This window comes from Acinonyx jubatus, chromosome B4 (assembly GCF_027475565.1).
Source record: "Acinonyx jubatus isolate Ajub_Pintada_27869175 chromosome B4, VMU_Ajub_asm_v1.0, whole genome shotgun sequence".
Lineage (NCBI taxonomy): Eukaryota > Metazoa > Chordata > Mammalia > Carnivora > Felidae > Acinonyx > Acinonyx jubatus.
In genome coordinates, this window is record NC_069387.1 from 69,457,619 (window position 1) to 69,478,551 (window position 20,933).

The following is a 20,933-nucleotide window of genomic DNA, read 5'->3' on the forward strand; positions in this document are numbered from 1 at the left end:
AATCAGATTGGGGGGTGGGGAGGCACACCTGGGTGGCTCAGTCATGGTTCTTGAGTTCAAGCCCCACATCGAGCTCTGTGCTGACTGCTCAGAGCCTGGAGCCTACTTCAGATTTTGTGTCTCCCTCTCGCTCTCTGTCCCTCCCCCACTCATGGCTCTATCTCTTAAAAAACGAATCAATGTTAAAAATATATATATAAATCAGAATCACGGAAAGCTCAGTGGGTCAATTGGTTAAGCCTCCAGCTCTGGATTTTGGCTCAGGTCATGATCTCACAGTTTATGAGTTTGAATCCCACATTAGGCTCTGCACTGATAGCACGGCACCTGCTTGGGATTCTCTCTCCCTCTCTCTGTACCCTTTCCCTGCGCACATGTGCTAGCAATCTCCTCCCCTCCCCCCAAAACAAATAAGCTTTAAAAAAATAATCAGATTCAAAGGGTGAAATATCAGGGCTACTAGAATCTTCCCTGCCACCAAAGGGTAGAAAATATAGGATACTGAAAATACTCGAATTATTCTTTAAGTGTTTTCAGAGACTTTCAAATCTTTTAACAAGTTCGAATAACTTTTCAGATAAATGTGAAGGAAACATTACACATCTTAGAAAGTTTAAAGGACAAGTTTACTTACAATTGACATTAGTGTTAGTACATAGTGCTGCAAATTCTGTCCATGATGATGAACCATTTTAGCGTCAGCTGTAACCATAACTTCCACATATCTTGGGTAGGATAAAAAACGTTTTTTCCTGGAATGTAATTGACTTCTTTCATCTTCCAATGATTTATTTTTTGAAGGGTACCCTAAAACCATTTCCTTCTTTACATTAAGATCTTCATTTGTGTTGCTGTAGTTTTGAAAGGGTAAAGTGGTTTTCTTTATTTGACTTTCTGGGGGGAGAAAAGAATATAATGCAGAGCCATTAAATTAGGTGGGACTAAAAATACTGCACAAAATAGGCAAAAATACACACACATCACCTTCCAACATGAAATAAAAGATAAAAAGAAATTTAACTCTGTGATGCAGCAGGTTATTACTATTCCCAGTAATAAAATGTTATTTTTCATAGATTGGCCCAACAGAAACCAAACTCCGAGTCTTTTTTTTTTTTTTTTTTTAACAGCTAGGACTGTTCAAAAGCATTTATTAACGGTAGAAAAATTTAAAACTGAGGAGTCCCCCTTTTTTTCCTCAGGTAAACTGGGTGCTCAAGCCAATGGCATTTCAACTCATTATAGATCAATCACATTTTGTATGATACAGAACAAAACCTTTTGTTAGATATCATGTAAAGATCACCAGACAGAAAAACCATGAAACATTGGTAACTCTTTGAATCCAGAAAAACTGTAGATCTGTATTTTATAATATTTGATTTATAAGATATCTGATTACTTTGTTTGGTTATGTTTAAATACAGAATTCAGGGGCACCTGGGTAGCTCAGTCAGTTGTGTCTGACTTCGGCCCAAGTCAAGATCTCACAGTTCGTGAGTTTGGACCCTACAGTGGGTTCGCTGGTGTTACTGCAGAGCCCCGTTCAATCCCCTGTGCCCCTCTCTCTACTCATTCCCTGCTTACCTTCTTTCAAAAATAAAACTTTTTAGGAATGAAAAAATACAGCAAATTATTCAATGTTAATCACAGATGCCATGTGTAAGTCCTTTATTCTTCTGTATTTTTTTCTGACAACTGTTTGCAAGTATTTAACAGAAAAGCGGACCAAAGGAATCAGGTAAGAAGAAATCCAAGGTCCCGGATACTTGATAAACCAAATACCAAAACTATTCAGACTCAGTTGTACTATAAGGATTAGACAGAGATATAAGAGTATGACAACAATAATTTCATTTTAAATAAGCAGTAATCTTATGGTTGTAAGTAATCAAAGTCCTTAAGCATGGTTTCCACATGTCAACTTTTTCTAATTCTTAAAACCATCCTGCCCTTTGATACTACTGTGCACTTAGGTTTTGAAATTTATCTCATTGGGAAGTTCTGAACTTGGCAAACCGTGTATAGCCCTAAAACTTTGTCCTACCATCTTTATCCGGGGGTGACTCCACCACTAAAATATCCACTTCGTAGACCCAGATGTAACTTAATATACCAATCTCAGAGTCAATAGGAAGTAAATATACTCTGACTTGTTCATCAGTTTAAAATAAACATTATACCTACTCTACATCAAGGAACATTTAGAAATTGCAGAGCAAACAGAACCTTATAAAGTTTATACTCTAGTAGGAAGAGACAAGAAGTAATACGTATTTAAGAATAAATTTCAGAATAACTAAGTGCTTCAGTAACAATTCAACTTCGAGACAAAAAGAAACTGATTCTGCCTACCCAAACGGCTTAAATTTAAAAAACAGCACCAAGTGTTACAGCAACCACTTTGGAAAAACCACTTGGCAATTTTCAAGTTTGACACATATGTACACCTCCCCTGTAGTTCTACTCATTTTATACCTATGCAAAGTATGTCAACAAAAAGACTTATGTAAGACCATGCATAGCAAGACTAGCACATATAGATCAATGGAACAGAACACAGAGGCCAGAAATAAACGCTGATGTATTTGGTCAAATGATCTTCAAGGGTGCCAAGACCACTCTATGGGTTAAAGAATGATATCCTTGACAAGAGGTGATGAGTAAACGGAATATCCACATGCAGAAGAATGAAATTAGAGCCTTAGCTTGTAAAACTCAACATCTTAAAGACCTAAAAGACCCCAAACTCTCCAAGTCCTGAGAAAGAACATGGAAGAAAAGCTTCATGATATTGGATTTCCCAAGGACTGCTTGGATGGGTAGGACACCATAGCACAGATGACTAAATAGACAAATGGGACTACATCAAATTTTTAAATTGCACCAAAGGACAGACACAACAGACTGAAAAGGAAGACTACTGAATGGGAGAAAGTATCTACAAATCTGTTTTCCTGAAGAGGAGAATTAGAAAGCCCATTTTGCATCTTTTTAAGGCCTTTAGTTCAAAATAATCTGTATGCTAAAGTGGCCTATCTTGGGTTAGTATATTCTACCACCCATCCCCGACCAGGTTTTCAAAAGATTAGACCATTCACACAGAGCTATTAGATCAGGACTTAGTAAACAGTCGTTATTATTTTTGTCATTACTAGTTATGAAGAAATAATGTGTTGACAGACACATGCCCTTCAAATTAACTTCAAAAAAAAATGTCTAACTGCCATGTCGTTTAGGAAAAATGGTCAGCTATTTTGTTGCTAGGTTTATAAAATTAGAGTTAAAATGCTCATCCACAGAGTTGTGCTGTGATGCTCAAATTCTTGAGGCAGGAGCAGTGGGTGATTCTGTTTGGCAATCTCAGGGCATTGTTACACAAGCATGCGTCAAGTGGAAAACAAAGTTGTTCATTCTCATTACTTTAGGAAAGTGATTCACAAGTGTTTAACAGCTCTTATAACAGACTCCGGTGTACCATAATCCCCTTGTTTTAAAAATATTTCTAAACCTCATGAGAAATGTAGCCTTAGTTTTGGGGTGATGGTGATATATAACAGCAGGTGCTTTATTTTTTGGGGGGGGGCGGGGTTGGATTTTATCTTTAATTATTTAAGACAAATGGCTCTCCAAAGCTATTCAGCTGTGTTTCCACTCTTCTTTAAGTCTCGATGTGCCAGGTTCTGGAGCTTTTGCTTAGATGCTTTCGGGAAACCTGAAGGGAAAGTATTGATTAGGCTCTTTCTGGCTGAGAGTCATATACTGGTGACCTATTCACCTATTTGGCTGGCAGCAAAGTCTTCCTTTTTTTCCACTAGGTTCACTACTGGCAGCAGAATCTTGCCTAGTGATACCGGATGGTCATAAGCACGGTGCACCATCTACTTGCAATTGTTGTTGGTAAGCCATCATGGAAGTAAAAGAACATCCTTGGATCTGTGTTTAAATTTTTTTTAATGGATCTCTTTATCAATACTTACTAGATAAAGCTCATGAGATTTTCTGTTTATTTGCTAGAATAAGTCATTCTGGGATATGCTCCTTGAACTCCATTAAATGTACTGTAATCTGATTTGAAATTATCATGGGAAATTTTTTCAACATTGTAGTATTAATGAGTATCAATTTAATAGATGCATGCTGTGAACCAGCGTTATAGGAACTTGATAGATTGCAATGGTTAGGACCATAGTAAGTACCATTCACTCAAACTTCCTATTTAAAAAAAGCATCAGAACTATGATGAAATGCAGGATGTAGTTTTCTTATTATATATTTGATTATTATTTATGGACTAAAAAAGGCAAGCTCCATTAACCCACTGACCTTTATTTTCTCCCCCAGATAATTACATTCTAATGGAAATACAGGAATGGTAGGGGATCATAAATACAACTCCCTGAACAAATGGGGAGATGTGTGTGTGTATACATTGTGTGTATATACAGATGTATACACATACGATGTCTTTTTTAATTTTTTTTTTTAACATTTATTTATTTTTGAGACAGAGAGAGACAGAGCATGAATGGGGGAGGGGCAGAGAGAGAGGGAGACACAGAATCGGAAGTAGGCTCCAGGCTCTGAGCCATCAGCCCAGAGCCCGACGCGGGGCTCGAACTCACAGACCAGGAGATCGTGACCTGAGCTGAAGTCAGACGCTCAACCAACTGAGCCACCCAGGCGCCCCATACGATGTCTTTTTAAAAGACTCCTACAACTCCACAAAAAATAGTCCTATTCAAATATGGGCAAAGGATGTGAATAGACATTTCACCAAAGGCAATATATAAATGGCCAAACAACCATGTGACAAGATGCTCATTACTAATTAGAAAAATTCAAATGAAAGCTACAGTGAGGTATCACTTCACACCCACTAGGATGGCTACTATAAAAAAACCTAAGTGTTGGTGAGAATGTGCAGACATTGCAATCCCTGCAAACTATTGGTGGGATTATAAAAATGGTGCAACCGCTACAGAAAATAAAGGTGTCTGAAAATTTTACAAATAGAACTACTCTAAGATCCAGCAAGTCTACTTCTGAGATGTTCAAAGAAAAAAATCAAAAGCAGGGTCTTCAAGAGGTATTTCTACACCCACATTCCATGCAGCATTGTTCACAATAGCCAAAAGATGGAAGCAACCCTAATGTCCATCAATGGATAAATGAAATGTGGTATATACATACTATGGATTATTCAGCCTTAAAAAGGAAATTTTTACATGCTAAAGAACCTTGACATTATGCTAAGAAGCCAGTCACAAAGAAAAGGCTGTATAATTTCACCTACATGTGTCTAAAATAATCAAATTCATACAAAGCTGAATGGGTAGTTACACAGGGCCAGTCAGTATCTCACTGAGAAATCTCCCCAAGAGTGTCCAGCTTGGATGCTAAGAAATCAACTATTTCCCTTGCTAGCAATAGTAGGTAAAATGGGAATATAATCCAATTAAGGAAGCACTGTGGTTTGAAGAAGTTAGACTGACAAGAGTTATTTAGAGTAGATGGCTCTATATAGGCTAAAATAATGAAACAAATGAGAACTCCAAACTGGAATGATTAAAGGCAACAACATAGCAATTAATAGAAAAAATAGAATAAAAGGGGAAAGAAGCTTCTGGAACAATACTACAAAATTGCACGTCTAAAGATTTAATTCTGGCTAAGTTAAAAAGGAAAAACTAGCCAGTATCAAGATCCTATGGACATTAACAAGTAATACAAGCAATTTGATGGAAACAAATTTAGAGCTGTTTTCTAGAACATTCTTGGAAAAACACAACTTATCAAATATGGCCTATGAAGAATTAAAAAGCCTAAATAACCACCTAACTTTTTAAAAGTTTGTCCAAATAAAAAAGTCTAAAAATTGAGTCCTAATCAATTTTCCCCCAAATAATCCAAGTTCCAAGAGCTTCACCACTAAATACTATTAAGTATTTAAAAAAAGAACAGTACTTTTTCAAATACTGTAAGATTTGCAAAAAAGAAAACAACTCCAAATTTGTTTCATAAGGTTCTTAGAAGATGACAGGAAAGAGGATTTTCATGATCTTAGTTAAAATTTCAAAAAAGGAAAGGATTCCTTAGGACACAAACAATACTAAACATTATAAACTATTCATTTGAATAAATTAAGACTGAACTTGTGTTCACTAAAAACACCATTATGGGAGAAGATAGTTGCAACATAAACAAATGGCTTATATATGGGTTATATAGTTAAACCATAATTGATAAAAACCAGTAAAATTAAGGGAGGCTTGAATACTTCACAATAGACAAAATCCAAAAATATATGAACATATGAAATGCTGCCAAAATATTGATTATCATGAAAAAGCCAATTCACAATGAGACATGACTATATACCTACCCAAAAGGCTAAAATGAAAAATACTGAGAAATCACAGAAATATAATGTGGAGCACCTGAATGTCTCATACTGCTAACAACACTGAAAATTGGCATATTCAGCTTAAGAAAATTTCAGTAGGGCAGAAGGAAATAATTCATAAAGCTTAATGCAAAAGGGATAGAATTTACTTTTAAATACAAAATGTAAGTGTGTATACATAGTTACTAAATATAAGCACATTAGAAGGGAGAAACACATACCCAGAACTTCCAGTTTTAAAGGGAGGAGGTAATTTCTAAGAAGAAAATCATCTTACGTAAGGAATTAGGGAAAAAAGAATTCAACCATCGATATAAAATACAATACCTAACAGACTGCTTACAATGAGTCAAGTGCATTTCTGGCAAATTTCATTATATTAACTCATTTAACAGTCCCAAAGGACATAAGTATTGTTGTTAATCCCGTATTACAGATGAAAATCTGCAACATGGAAACTGAAAAATTTATAACCACAGCTGATCATCAATTGAGCTGCAAATAAAAGGAACAAAACTAAATAGACTACTTATCATAACAGTGAACAGTTTAGATTTGCCTATCACAAACAAAAGTTTCATAGAATCAGGTTAATAAAATCCAGCCATATATTAAATAGCACATCTGGGATACAAATTCTGGGAATCTGGTTCCAGCATCAGTGGTTTTAACCATTAAAAGATACTGTTTGACAATGAAGGTTAAAGAGGGAAAAAAATAACCATAATTTAACAAACAGTATTAGAGATCCCAAAAATTTAATTTCTATAGCAAATGAAATGATAATGTTGTATACAACTTTGCCAAAATAATTGACAAGAAATAGGATTTCATACTTCCTCAAAACACAGCAGAATGAATGAATCTTTTCTCTGAGTTTTGGGATTTAAAAGTGATGGCTGCCTCAGGTGAGGGAAGGCAGGTGGACACAATGGGAGGGTATGAGCGGAAGTACATGGTTTTACACGGGTTGCTCACAGTCCTGCATTTCATGTTGATTCATATATTCATGATACATATTAAGGTTTTTTTTATGTTTCTTTTTGAGAAATAGTGATCAAACACAAGTGGGGGGTGGGAAGAAGGAGAGAGGAAGACACAGAATGTGAAGAAGGCTCCAGCCTCCAAGCTGTCAGCACAGAGCCTAACGTAGGACTCGAACTCAAACTCTGAGATCATGACCTGAGCCTAAGTTGGATGTTTAACCAACTGAGCCACCCACGTGCCCCTATTATATTAAGTTCTTAAATAATGTACTAAACTAACAGCTATTCAAGCAATAGGACAGCTCTCACTATCATATACTCTTGTTCTGGTAATGCTACCTAAAGCAGGACAAAATGAAATATACAATAGGAGTATTAGGAAGAAAGTTTTCATTGTTTTGATTTTGCAGATAAATGGCTTTTATAGCTAAAAAATCCAAGAGGCTCAATTTAAGAATTTTCAAACTAACATCCTCAACAGAGAAATAACTGAATGAAATGTTATACAACTGTTACTGAATTAGGTCTCTGTGTTTGATATGGAAGGATGGCCATGTGTTTTTTTTTTTATTTTTTATTTTTTTAACATTTATTTATTTTTTGAGACAGACAGAGCATGAACGGGGGAGGGGCAGAGAGAGAGGGAGACACAGAATCGGAAGCAGGCTCCAGGCTCTGAGCCATCAGCCCAGAGCCCGACGCGGGGCTGGAACTCACGGACCGCGAGATCGTGACCTGAGCCGAAGTCGGACGCTCAACCGACTGAGCCACCCAGGCGCCCCAGGCCATGTGTTCTTAAGTAAAAAATGTGTACGATCTTATTTTTGTAGAAACTTTCATAGAATACACAAGTACTTAGCCATAAAAATGTATATAATGAGCCAAAAAGTACTTAAGTATACAGCTCAAATTTTAACATAGGCTACATGGGATGGGTGTGATTCAAAGTGAATCAAACTATGTAATTAACATCTCAGTGTCCATTAAGTCATTACAATAAACTTGTTTTTTAATTGTAATTTTTAGTTACATTTCTAAAAACAGCATCTGTAACTTTCACAGGCTTAATGTCTAATATCATTACTTTTTGAACTTTCTAATTAAGCAGTGCAACAAATGATCAAGTGACCTTTCCAAATATCTTAAATGGGCATTGAAAGCTCATTTGTCAATTACATCATCTTTATGAAATGTTTGTCTTTATTTATGTTCCAAGTCAAATGCTAAAGTGATGTGCCATCCTTTATTAGTAACAAGCGTATTACAGCCCAAAACTAATTTAGAGCAAACCAAATCCATCAAATCAGGAACATCATGCAATGGATAATGTGCCCACTAGAACTTAAGATGTTTAATTACATCTGTAAATACAACACTTAACCATATAGTGTTTTATAGAATGCATGGAGATTGTTTCACAATTTTTTAGTAGTTTATATCATGGATTATTTTCAACAATGTAATTAGGAATCCATGATTCTACTTGAACATCCTCCTGGCACTTTATATTCAAAATATACTAAATTGAGTTTTCTATCCCTATTCCCAGCTTTACTTTCATTATGAGTAATAACCTATTACATGTAACTCACACTAAACAGTACACTACCATTGAGCTCTTCTTGTCCTTTTACCCTTTTTATCTGGTCCCCAAGTTGTATCATTTCTCTTTCACAACCTTTTTCGTATTGCTCCTATTGTCATTGTCCGTGTCTCTAAACTCATTCAAGTCCTTCTTAGAATATCAGCATTATGAATGCAAAATTAGACAAAGTCTCCAAAATGGCCCCATCATCTTCCATCCCGGTCCCTCTCACTCGTCCTTCATTCATGTCCAAACAAAGTTATTTTCAGGAACATCCCTGTTAGCTCAACAAGTTACCACTGATCCGCACTGCCCATAAGTCCAAGCCTTTCCCTATAGCCCACCACTAACACAATCGTCATACCACCACCAGCAAGCTATGTACTCTCCAAAGACTAAGAACACTGTGGGTAATGTGTTATGGCCTTTGTAAGCGCTCAACAAATGTTCATGGGAAGAAGGAAAAATTAGGACAAAGGATAGAAAATTGGGAAAGAGAAGAAAGGAACACACTTCGGGACACAAGGTTTAGGAAACTAGAAATTCAGGGTATGAGTTCTCCTAACTGATGTACAATAGCAATTCAAAGATGGAGAGATTACCTTTGGTTTTCCTGATAGCAAGTGAAATATTCACTCTGGTCTCTACATAAGTTAGAATGGACACAAAGGCTCTGTATTTGACCAAATGAACAAATTTTATACTTCTACAATAGCAGGAAATTGTTTTTGAAAATGAGCATAAAATCAGAACAAGCGTATTCTGGATCATCAACATTTCAAACCACTGGTAAAACAGTCAAAAGGGCTCCCAATTCAAAGAATTGTGTGTGCCTTGAAATAGTGATCTTATCAGATATTATAAAATCTAGCATACTTCCTCAGGATTTCAACTTTTCTGGGTGATCTGTCCTATTAGGCCACGCTATTGATGATGTTAATACTAGTGTGAATTATGAAAAAAGCACTTAATGAGTAATCACCATGTACTGGTACACTTCATATATGTTATCTCCTTTATTATTAATAGTTCTGTAAAGTAAATACTATTAGTATCCTCATCTTATAGGTGAATAAAGTGGTGAATGGGAAGATTAAACTACCCAGGTAACCTAGGTAATAAAATAGGATTTTAGTATTCAGTAACAGATTTAGAAAAATCTTCAGTCCCCCATGATGTCAGTTTTAGAAGTCTCTACCACCCTTACAGAATTATGACCTATAGCTTATAAAATTTATAAAGCTTTATTTCAAAGAGGTTCCCCAGTTAATTAGAACCCCCACCTACTACTAGCAGTAAATGTGCAATTATGGACTTGCCCGTGACTGGCTGAAACTTGAAACATAAACGAATTATTACATCACTAAGTCCTTGTTGTATCCCTGAATCAGTTTCTATTATAGTGCACATTTTAAAACAGACATGTGACACAGGTTACACACAATTTCAACAGCCACCAACTGAGTAAGTGGCATAACAAAGAAATGAATTCAGATTTCCTCAATATTCATTATTACATTTGAATTCCAGATCACATGACTCTTCAAAAGGTCACATGAGGTAATACATGTAGAATGTTAAGAATTTAGTAACTGGGGTCACAATGGAAAATGCTGTCTCCTACAAAACTAAAAGGAACTAGCTAGTCATATTCATGAAAATATAGGGTCTAGTCCTTCTTGAACTACAGAATCAGAGCTGAGCCAAGATTTGGTATACTGTCATTGATTTCTGTCGTGCACAGACCTGGGACAGACCCAGTACTGTCCTTTCACTAGGGAGGCCCTGAAAGAGAAAAAGAACACTGCAAATCCCCAAATCATTCCCATTAATCCTACATCCAGCAAGCAATTTTAGTTCCTTCTGCTACAAAGGCTGACAGGTCAAAGGGAACACAGGTCCAGCAGGTCAAGCATGAACTACCCTTTCCTCTCCTACATTCTCCAGAAGCCATCCCATGAGTTCACTCAAGATGTATAGGACAGGGCTCCCTAAAAAGCTGAATCAAGAATTCTTAAATAGATTAGGAGTTGAAAACAGGCACACATTCACTCCTAATTTCAAAACCTTTAGGACTGTTTTGGGTATAAAGAAATACAAGCTGGCTGTCCCTTTCAAGCTTCTGGCATCCCAACCTCTACACTTGAAGGGGATAAAAGATGAACTATGTAATCTTTGCATGTTACAAAGTCTTTTTTTCCACAACTTCAAATCTTGTCTTATCAGAAATTCTAAGCAAAGTAAGACAGATAAATTAGCCAACTGACAGTATAAAAATTTAGAGAGACAACTCTACATTGGCTAATGTGATACTCCAAACTCCTACTGTAAGGCTTCTTGGAGAGATGTTTGAAAATCTTACAAGTTAAATTTATACCCTAGTATCTGAAAATGCAGATGAAATAGAACATTTCATTCTTTAGAGAAAAATCATTTATTCAGAACTCATATGAACACTGATCTCTAGGGAGTTTATTTTACAATTCTACTTTATTAACGTTCCTACCTTCAGATCAGCCTTTGTGGCAATCCTTTTTTTTTTTTTTTTTTTTTAAATTTTTGAGAGCATGCACAAGGGATGGGGCAGAAAGACAGGGAGGAATAGAAGAATTCCAAGTAGGCTGCCCACTATCAACATGGAGCCCTATGTGGAACTCGAACTCCAGAACTGTGAGATCATGACCTGAGTTGAAATCAAGAATCAGATGCTCAACCAACCGAGCCACCCAGGTGCTCCCATGGCCATCCATTTCTAACCTATATCCATTTTATCATTTAACACATAACCTAAAACTGTTTTCCAAACTTTAGAGGAGTGCTCCCAAACTACAAGATTTCCCACATTATTGGACAGTCTGCCTCATGCCTGTGCAATCATTCCAAAAATACTTTGAGGTCATTTTAAGTATTAAGTATTCTAATACCTCTCAAAATGCAGTTACATAAGAGTGGGAATTTAAGCCTCTCTACTTGTTCTATCAAGTACTGATAGAATACTTTTTTTCCACACTATTAACTTGTTCATATTAATATTTTTAACATTTCCTATTAACTAGTTTGTCTTGAATGTTTTTTGGAAAAATTATGTTATAGCTCAAAAATCTAAAAGGTCATCTAACTTTGTGCTTTAACTCATTTTTGTCTACTGCTACTCTGGTCACTGTAAGTTATTCCTCCTAGATCTGTCGTTCCTGAAACAGGCCTCAAATGAAAATACTATTCTCATGTGAAAAATTCTAACTTTTGATATTTGCTTTAAAGAGTTTTTAAAAGAAATACTAAAGGTATTTTTCAAAGTACTTTTAATGTTTAAAAAAAACTTAGGTCTAATTAAAGGCAGTCACTGAATATAAAATGTTAAAATTTAAAACTCTAAATTTTAATGGTACTTAATGTCTTTATCATGGAATTAGTTTTTATTCATATTGCTTTTGTCAGTTTTTATTAAGTCTACTAATTTTGGTGTGAATATGTGGGAAAAACCTAGCTTTGAAATCACTGATAAACTGAATTCTTATTTTCAAATAGGTATCCTGTTATTTTACAGTACATATCAGGATTTACTGTATCACTTTTTAAAAGAATGTTTTTGTCAATCTTAACATCAGGATGTTAATCTAACATCAGGTACGTTTATGTATATGCAAAGAAATCTGTATACTGCAGACTAACACAATGAGGGAGTTTTATCCCTTCAGATTACTGGCTCTCTTCCAAGAAAGAAAAGCCCAAGAAAGCAGCCTTCTTGGGGTAGGTCCAAAGGTCTGGATATTCTCCACATGAAACAGTGTATCTGTCGCCTGACCTGGCAATGGGCCCAACTCGTACTCTAGCAGTAATGATCTTCACAAAGAGTGGAACACAGGCTGGGACCAGCCAAGAACATGGACCATGCTTGTGCAGTTTCCCCTGCATTTGTACTCATTTTGAGAGCAGCCCAAGCTCAGGTCTCCAGGTCTTTAAGTAGGGCAGCAATAGTGAATCAGATTCTAATTGCAAATAATTAAAGTCTTTACTTCCTTTTCATGAGGAATTATCACATGGGTAAGCAGTGGAGAGCCAAAGATTAAAATTTACCTCACTAAGCATTTGCAATTAAATTGTGTTTGGTAGACCAAAGGAAGACTATAAAATGAGCTATATGGCTGATTAGCGATCTAAAACAATAGATTTACATTTATTGCTCTCCACAAGTCTATGGAGTTATTTTCACTTCTTTCCTTTACCTAGTGAGTACACATGTAAGATTAACTAAACAAAAATGAGGATATCCTTCTACAGCTCACATACCATGGTCCATCACTTTAATCATTCCCTTCAGGACCTTATCTTCTTGCTCTTTCAATGTGGCAAGGGAAAATTTACAAACCAAACAGACTCATGAAAACATTCACAGAAACTCTAAAGACATTACGAAACCTAGTCTGGTAAAAACCTAAGGTGGACTTTCTATTTGAAAATCAATTATCTGAACAAAGGAGAAAGATACAGGGATCACCTTGGGATATGCAGAGGCAAACAGTTTTGCTAAAATTCAACATCCATTCACAATAAAAATTCTCAGGCTAGGAATGTAAGGGAACTTCCCTAAGTGGATAGGTAGTAAGAGAAGACTACAGACATTGCACACATTAGAAAAGGTTGAAAGTTTTCCTTGTAAAATTGATGAGGCAAGGATTTTCATTATTGCCATTTCTAGTCCATTTTGTTCTAGAACTCCTAGCCACTGCAATAAAGGGGGGGGGGGGGCGGGGAAGGCTGAAAGATTGGAAAATAAATAGCCATCCATATGATAGTTCATGTACAAATCCAAAAGCATCAACAGATAAACTATTACAATATATGAGCAAGGTTGCTGAATATTAAAAATTACCTGCATTTTCATGCAGAGAAAAAAATTTTTTTAAGTTATACCTTTTGCGATAAAAAAAATCACAATACCTCTACGAAGAGATGTAGAGGCTATTATGTGACCAACAAATTAATGGTGAAAATACCTTATTGATGGGTTAGAAGACACATTATAGAGATGTCATTTCATCAAATTGATCTCTCGAACACGAAAATCAAAATTTTTCCCTTTGCGGAAACCAACTCTGATTCTAAGATTTATGTGTAAATGCAAAGGATAAACAACAAAGACAATCTTGACAAAGTCAAGGGATGCTCCTCCACATTTCAGAACTTCAAGAGCTATAATATTTTTTTAAATATAGTATGGTAGTAGCACAATGAATGGACTAATCGAAGTCCAAAATAGATCCACATATAGAAACACTTTTCTGAATAAATGATGCATTTTTAAAATTCCTATGAAATATTTTCAGGGGCACCTGGGTGGCTCAGTCGGTTAAACGTCCGACTTTGGCTCAGGTCTGATCTCACTGTTCATGAGTTCGAGCCCCGCATCGGGCTCTGTGCTGCTAGCTCAGAGCCTGGAGCCTGCTTCAGATTCTGTGTCTCCCTCTCCCTCTCCCTCTCTCTCTGTGACCTCTCCTGCTCACACTCTGTCTCTGTCTCTCTCTCAAACATTAAAAAAAAATTTTTTTTTAATTTCTATGAAATATTTCCATCAACAAAATAAAGTTTTATTTACCATTGCTTTTGATAGTTTTAAATCTCCTATTTTGGGATTTTGACAAAACAATGTTTAAAACTGACAGATTGAGCTCTTTCATTCAAATAGGTTTTTTTTATTTAATGTTCTACCTCAAAGTTTAACATGTGACTTTTGTAATGATGGTTTTCACAACATAATTAGAACCCAACAAGGCCACGTAAAAATAATTCATTTAAGTCTCTTCACAATACTTAAGTTTTGTTCATGCCAAGACTTTTGAACCCTTTCAGTTAACACATTTGAGGTCAGCAATCATCGCTACTTTGCAAATTCAATAATCAGTTCCAAATCTTCATATTCTTTTAATTCCTAACACCATTTAGCAAATTAATCTGTAGTATCTTTTTGAAAAGTTCACATGGCTTTGGGGCACACATTCCTGTCCTGTCTTCCTGACCTCTTAATTTTTCCTAGTTTAATCCTCACCTCTCCAAGTGCTAAACATTGGCATGCATCACCATTCAGTTCTTGGAATTTCTCTTCCATACTCTTATCTATTCCCTACGCAATTGCGGGCAGCCTTAAAACATAGGATACTCCTAAGTTATTCCAAGTCCAGACCTCCATACCAACCTTCCCATTCATCTTCTATTGCCTACTTTACTAGTCTCCCCCCAGATGTCTGACTGGGATCTCAAAGTCAAATTATGAACATAGGGGATGGGAGGCAAAAATAAGATAAAAATACAGGGAGACAAACCTTAAGAGACTCTTAAATACAGAGAACAGAGTTGCTGGTGGGGTGTTGTGTGGGAGGGATGGGCTAAGTGGGTGATGGACCTTAAGAAGGGTGCTTGTTGGAATGAGCACTGGGTGTTGTAAGTGATGTATCACTAAATTCTTTTCCCAAAGTCATTATTACACTATATGAAACCAACTTGGATTTACACATAAAATAAATCGGATGTTCCTTCCTAACCTGTGGTTCCCACAGCCTTACCCATTCTTGGTAAATGAAAACTCCATCCTTCATCTGCTCAGGCAAAATTAAACACACACACACATGTGCACGCACACACACATTTTAGGATAATCTGACCACTCCTGTCAACACTCAGCCCCTCACACCTGTCCAAAGTGCATATTGAACGTGGCTACTTCTAACTTCATGGCTACACCCTAAATTCAAGAGGTCAGCATTGCTCAACATAATGATTGCATTATCTTTCTTGCTTTGTCCCTTGTTCTGCTAGCTTTTCTCCATGTAACTATCTGAGTGATCCCTTTAAAATGCAGGCTGATCATGTCCCTCTTCTGTTCAAAATCCTACAGTGGCTTCTAAGGTTAGTCGTAGCCAAAATACCTAATGTGATTTATAATATCCTATGTGCTGGGGTGGATTCACCATGAACCTAAAGCCGCTTAAAACTTCTGGTCTCTCGCAAAAATCCCTTTTAAGGCCTTGAGAAGAATCCTAGAGATTTTGCATTCATAATTTTTCTATTTTTTCATAAAGCCCCTCATTTGTTTAGTGTTCAAGCCCCACAACCTGGATCCACCCACAACTACTCGACTTAGCCTCCCACAAACACTGTGACTTCATCTCCTACTACCCTCCCTCCTTCCCTATGCTTGTACAGGCTGGTTATGGGACATCTTAAACAGGCCTCAGCACCTTTGTAGTTTCCATGAAGGAGGTACTCAAATATTTTACAAATGAAGGAACAAATGAATAAACAAATCCATGTTGGGACAAGGTTGAGTGAGGCCTCAGCCTCCGGAGCTATTAATGTGGAACAAGAACAAGAACCTCCCCTTAGCAGTCGGCTCGTTTCTTCATTTACTCATTTGGAACATGGAAAACCAGTACAGGTCTTACCAATGCACTCATTTGCTCTCCTTCCTCCAGCCCACCATGAGGTAGGAAACAAAGGGCTATGTATTGACCCTACACCATATATTTTCTCTTTTCCAGATGAGTACTATGAATGGAGCCCTCTAGGGCTAGTAGTGGATATACTAAAAAGAAGTCAGAAATGTCTATTCGCCATTGCAAGATATTTTGAAGATCACAACATAAACTTTACCTTTGGCCTTTCAATTTGTACTCTTCCCATCCCCCAAATAAAATGCTGAGGAATGTGTGTCCCAAAAAGCCAAGTGAATAATCCCAATCTGCTATCATATATACATAATTACTGGATATAGAAGAGAAAGGAGTTAACCTAAAACTCTGAACAGTGTCACACTAAGAATATTACTGGTCCTTGTACATAGCCTGTATGTTAGTTACTAATATCTCAGTCCTCTATCCATTCCACCTCTCAGCACAAGTTTAGCTGTGAATCTATGGATGCCAAAAATATCCTATATTCTATATTTCTCATCAGTTTTGGGCACCTCATTTTGTAGTGCTCAAAGTTACCTGAATTTTTCCAACACCAATCACAACTGTCCACCTGTTGGTGAACTTTCTGGTTTTCCCTACCCAGCATCTGTTTATCTAACAGCCCCCGGCTTCAAATTGGGTGTCTATCCCCAAACTCCATCTATGATACAGTTGCATTGTCCTGACTCCACAAGTAGGGTGGCTGATTATAGCTCTGCTACCAGTAACAGCAACTGGGTGAGGCCAAGTCAGGTCAAACAAAATCAGACCCTATATACCAGGACCTCAGTTTGAACTATCGGGGGAGAGGACTCCCAACACCCACTGGATTGCTTTTAAGTTAAAGCCCAAATCCCTTGAAGTTTACTAATACCTTCACTAGTTTGCTCCTCCTTACCTCTCCAGCATCACATCATCTTGCCCCCTGATATCCTACACCTTAACTACTTTTAGTTACTTGAGTGGTTCAAGCACTGTCTCATCACCAGGCATTTGTACATACTGTTGCTTCCATCTGGAATACTTTTTATCCTCTCCCTTTCTCCTGACCAATTCCTGCTCATCTTTTGGGTCTCAGATAAGGAGTTATTTTTTCCTCAAAGAAGCCTTCTCAGACAACCCCATCTGAGCTATGGTCTTTCCAGGAGGCCCCAAATCACCTTCTGAATGAACCTTGTCTTACAGACCTGAACAGAAAGGTTATTTTGGTAATAATTCCTCACTTGTTTGCACAACAGTTACTGTATTATGTAACATAGTACTACTTGCTGTGAAGAATGTAAAAGATGGAATAAAATGCTATTTTTTTTTTTACTTTAAGGAACATAAAACCTTCAAGTTAATAAGTGAGATAGCAGAGATCTAAACATCCAAGGTAGTGTTAATTACATGCAGAACAATACAGCCCCTACATTGAGATATTTTATAGCTTGATATTCTAAAGACCACATTCTTAATCTTACAGAATTATAAGCAGGTACGTACATTAGCCACATGAAAATAAGGTGCTAATTATAAAATAGCAATTTTCAGTAAAGCAAGGGTCTAAGAATGTACAATTAGTCAGAGACCTAGAAACGAAGGACTCTAATCATTTTTTCAATCACATTTTCATCTGTATAAATGAAGAGTATCTTAAGTATTTAAATCAACTCCTATTTAAAGGTATTTTTAAAAATAAATCTGAAATGTTATGGAAGTGGAAGATTAAGGAGAGATTGCCTAAAGACTAAGTGACCAAATAGGAAACAAGCCAAAGGAAATCCAAGGTGTAGATCACAGAGGAGCAAGCACTGTGAGAAGGGTCAATGGAAATGTATTCCACTTCTGCAGCAGAGGCATACATTGCTGTCTAGTAAAAACTCATAAGGACTTTACCAAGTTGCGAAGTGACTAAAAACCTTACCTAGGAATTTCAAAGACAAGAAGTGCACCAACTTAAAACAAAGATGGCAAAGGCCTTAATGGCAGAACAGAAAAAACAGATGTGCAATCTATTTAAAGAAGGGTTAATAGTCTCAGACCCTCCTCAGCAGATTTAACAAACCCATGAACCAGCATAAGCAGACAGGAGTCAAAATAAATTTGAAATCCTAGCAACAAATGAGAAACTAATTTTACAAACTGAAAGGTAATCAGATTGTAACTGATTTAGTTTGACACCATTATGTTCAAGACACTGGCACATTTTACTCTTCAGTTAAAGGTTATGATTAGGATAGCTTCTCTTATACCTTAAAATTCATAATCTCTCCTATACATTTCCAAGGCAGCACAGAGAAGTCATCAAGGGAAAGAAACCTTACCTTCAAAATTAAGAATACATCATTTCTACCCACAATTTTTCCAGTATAGCATAAATATATAATCCTTGAATAAAGAGAAGATTTTTAGAAACCTTTTAGGGTTTATTTTTGAGAAAAAACACTTGGGGAAGGGGCAGAAAGAGGGAGACAGAAGATGGGAAGCTGGCTCTGTGCTATCAGCACTCAAACTTATGAGCTTATGAATGATGCGGGGCTCAAACTTATAAACCATGAGATCACCTGAGCTGAAGTCAGATGCTCGACCGCTACCCAGGTTCCCCTAGAAAAACTTAATTCTTAGGAGTGGACAGGTAGTTCTTCCTAAAGAACTATTATTACCACACATGAAATGTAAGATTAAAGTTACTTTCCATGTTCTGTTTTCAAAATGCACTTGATCAGATTAAACACACACTCTGGTTCCCTTTTCACATCATTCACCGGATGTGGGAATTAGCCACCTCGTTAGAAATACAAGATAAGAGGCACCTGGATGGCTTAGTTGGTTACATCAGCCTCATGATTTTGGCTCAGGTCATGATCTCACAGTCCTAACATCCAGCCCCACGTGGGGCTCCATGACGAGCATGGAGCCTGCTTAAGACTCTCTCCCGAGCTCCTGCTCTGTCAGAAGAGGAAAAAAAGAAAAGCAAGTAGTACTGGATAAGATTTTAGAGAAAACAGGACTTCAAAGCTCTGGGACACTGCCACAGACTTAACACAAAGCATCATATGCAGCAGATTGATCCTGGTTCTTGGGATACATTATTACCCATAAATTTCATTCTGTGAAGCAGAGCACCCAACTGGCAAAACAGGTCTTTTAAGAATGCTGTCCTCGTCGAACTGTCACAGCACTGCCAGGCTCTCCCCCTCACAGAAACCATCTGTAAAAGTTCACAATGATCACAGCTTATCGTTCTTCCGAGGGTCGGGAAGAGGACCATGAAGAGCATTCTGAGAGTTTTTCATAATCCATATTAGGCAGATGTAGTGCTGAGGATTCATAATCTCAAACATCTTAAAATTTCACAATTTAGGATCTTTGTTTCGGGGATAAAATTTAACATTACTGGGACAACTGAAGAATGACCACTGAAGAAACTATCCTAAAGGGCACAAATGTTAATTAACAAAGCAAAAAGGGTGATTTGAATGGTTTGGGCAGATGATGTTATTCAAATACCAGTATTTTCTAGATAATAGGACTTTCAAAAAGTAGCACTTGCTAAGTTTCCATTACAGTATGTGTTTGATTTAGAGTTTAAACAAAAAAAAAAGGCTTCTTTGGTGGGGAGGGGTACAAATGGAGAGTAAGGTGGAGGAGACTGGTGGTTTCTTTTCAAGTTTATCAGTTCAAAATATTGGCCGCGGTCAGGGACCCTGGAAATCTTTAAGATTCTGTAAACGGGTGGCTAACCAAACATGACAGTTTCTCCCCCACCCCCAATTGAAAAATCCTAGCTTTACGTTATAATACAAAAGATGTGGTAATACTGGTCTCAAGTTCCCTGTGCACCTTTTGCCAGAAGCACGTCCATCCCACTGCCCAATGGACACCTCAGTGTCCTACTGACACCTCACTTTACTCATTTCCTATAACTGCCTGGTCCCTATAACTATGAGGTACTCAAGTTAATAAAAAACTGGAGACTTGACCTGTACTGAAACAAATTCATTAGCCATTTATTACCTACTGTAGGTTAAGATCCAGAGAAGTAAATTCTCCAAGTCAGTAGGAGAGCCAGAAGTACAACTCTGTTACCAGACTCCTGGCTTCCTAAGTCAACTGTGGCCCTTGCCGACACTAAAGACATCATATTTCTTCAAACCAATGCTGATTAAGTCTTTAAAAGGGAAATAGCCTGTATACAAGTAAAATTTTACTTAAAAGAATTCTCATGCATTCATAGGATTATCCGCCTGGGTTATACACAGAACAATCTTTACCATCTCAAAGCTGAGGAAAAAGCTTTAAAGGAAATTATCTTCAATTTACTCTTTTATGTGCAATTCACTTGACGTCTAAATCCTCTGTTGACAACATAGCTCCTTTCAGTCCCCTGGGCTTGAGTCTCTCCTCATTCAAATCCAAAATTATTTCTTTTAAATATTAGAGAAAGAGAGAGAGAGAGACAGACAGACAGACAGAGACAGAGAGAGAGAGAGAGACACAGAGCATGAGCAGGGGAGGGGCAGAGA

The 20,933-nt window shown here is 37.0% G+C and overlaps 1 protein-coding gene across 5 annotated transcripts in view; it reads right to left on the reverse strand.

Annotated features, from left to right (window-relative positions):
- The window catches only part of ADAMTS20 (ADAM metallopeptidase with thrombospondin type 1 motif 20), a 172,660-nt gene that overhangs the window by 129,540 nt on the left and 22,187 nt on the right, over positions 1-20,933 (reverse strand). For all 5 annotated transcript variants that reach the window (XM_053226139.1, XM_053226140.1, XM_027035930.2 and 2 more), the window contains exon 4: positions 635-894. In XM_053226139.1, coding sequence (XP_053082114.1) covers positions 635-894 — 260 coding nt within the window. The remainder of the gene's footprint in view (positions 1-634; positions 895-20,933) is intronic.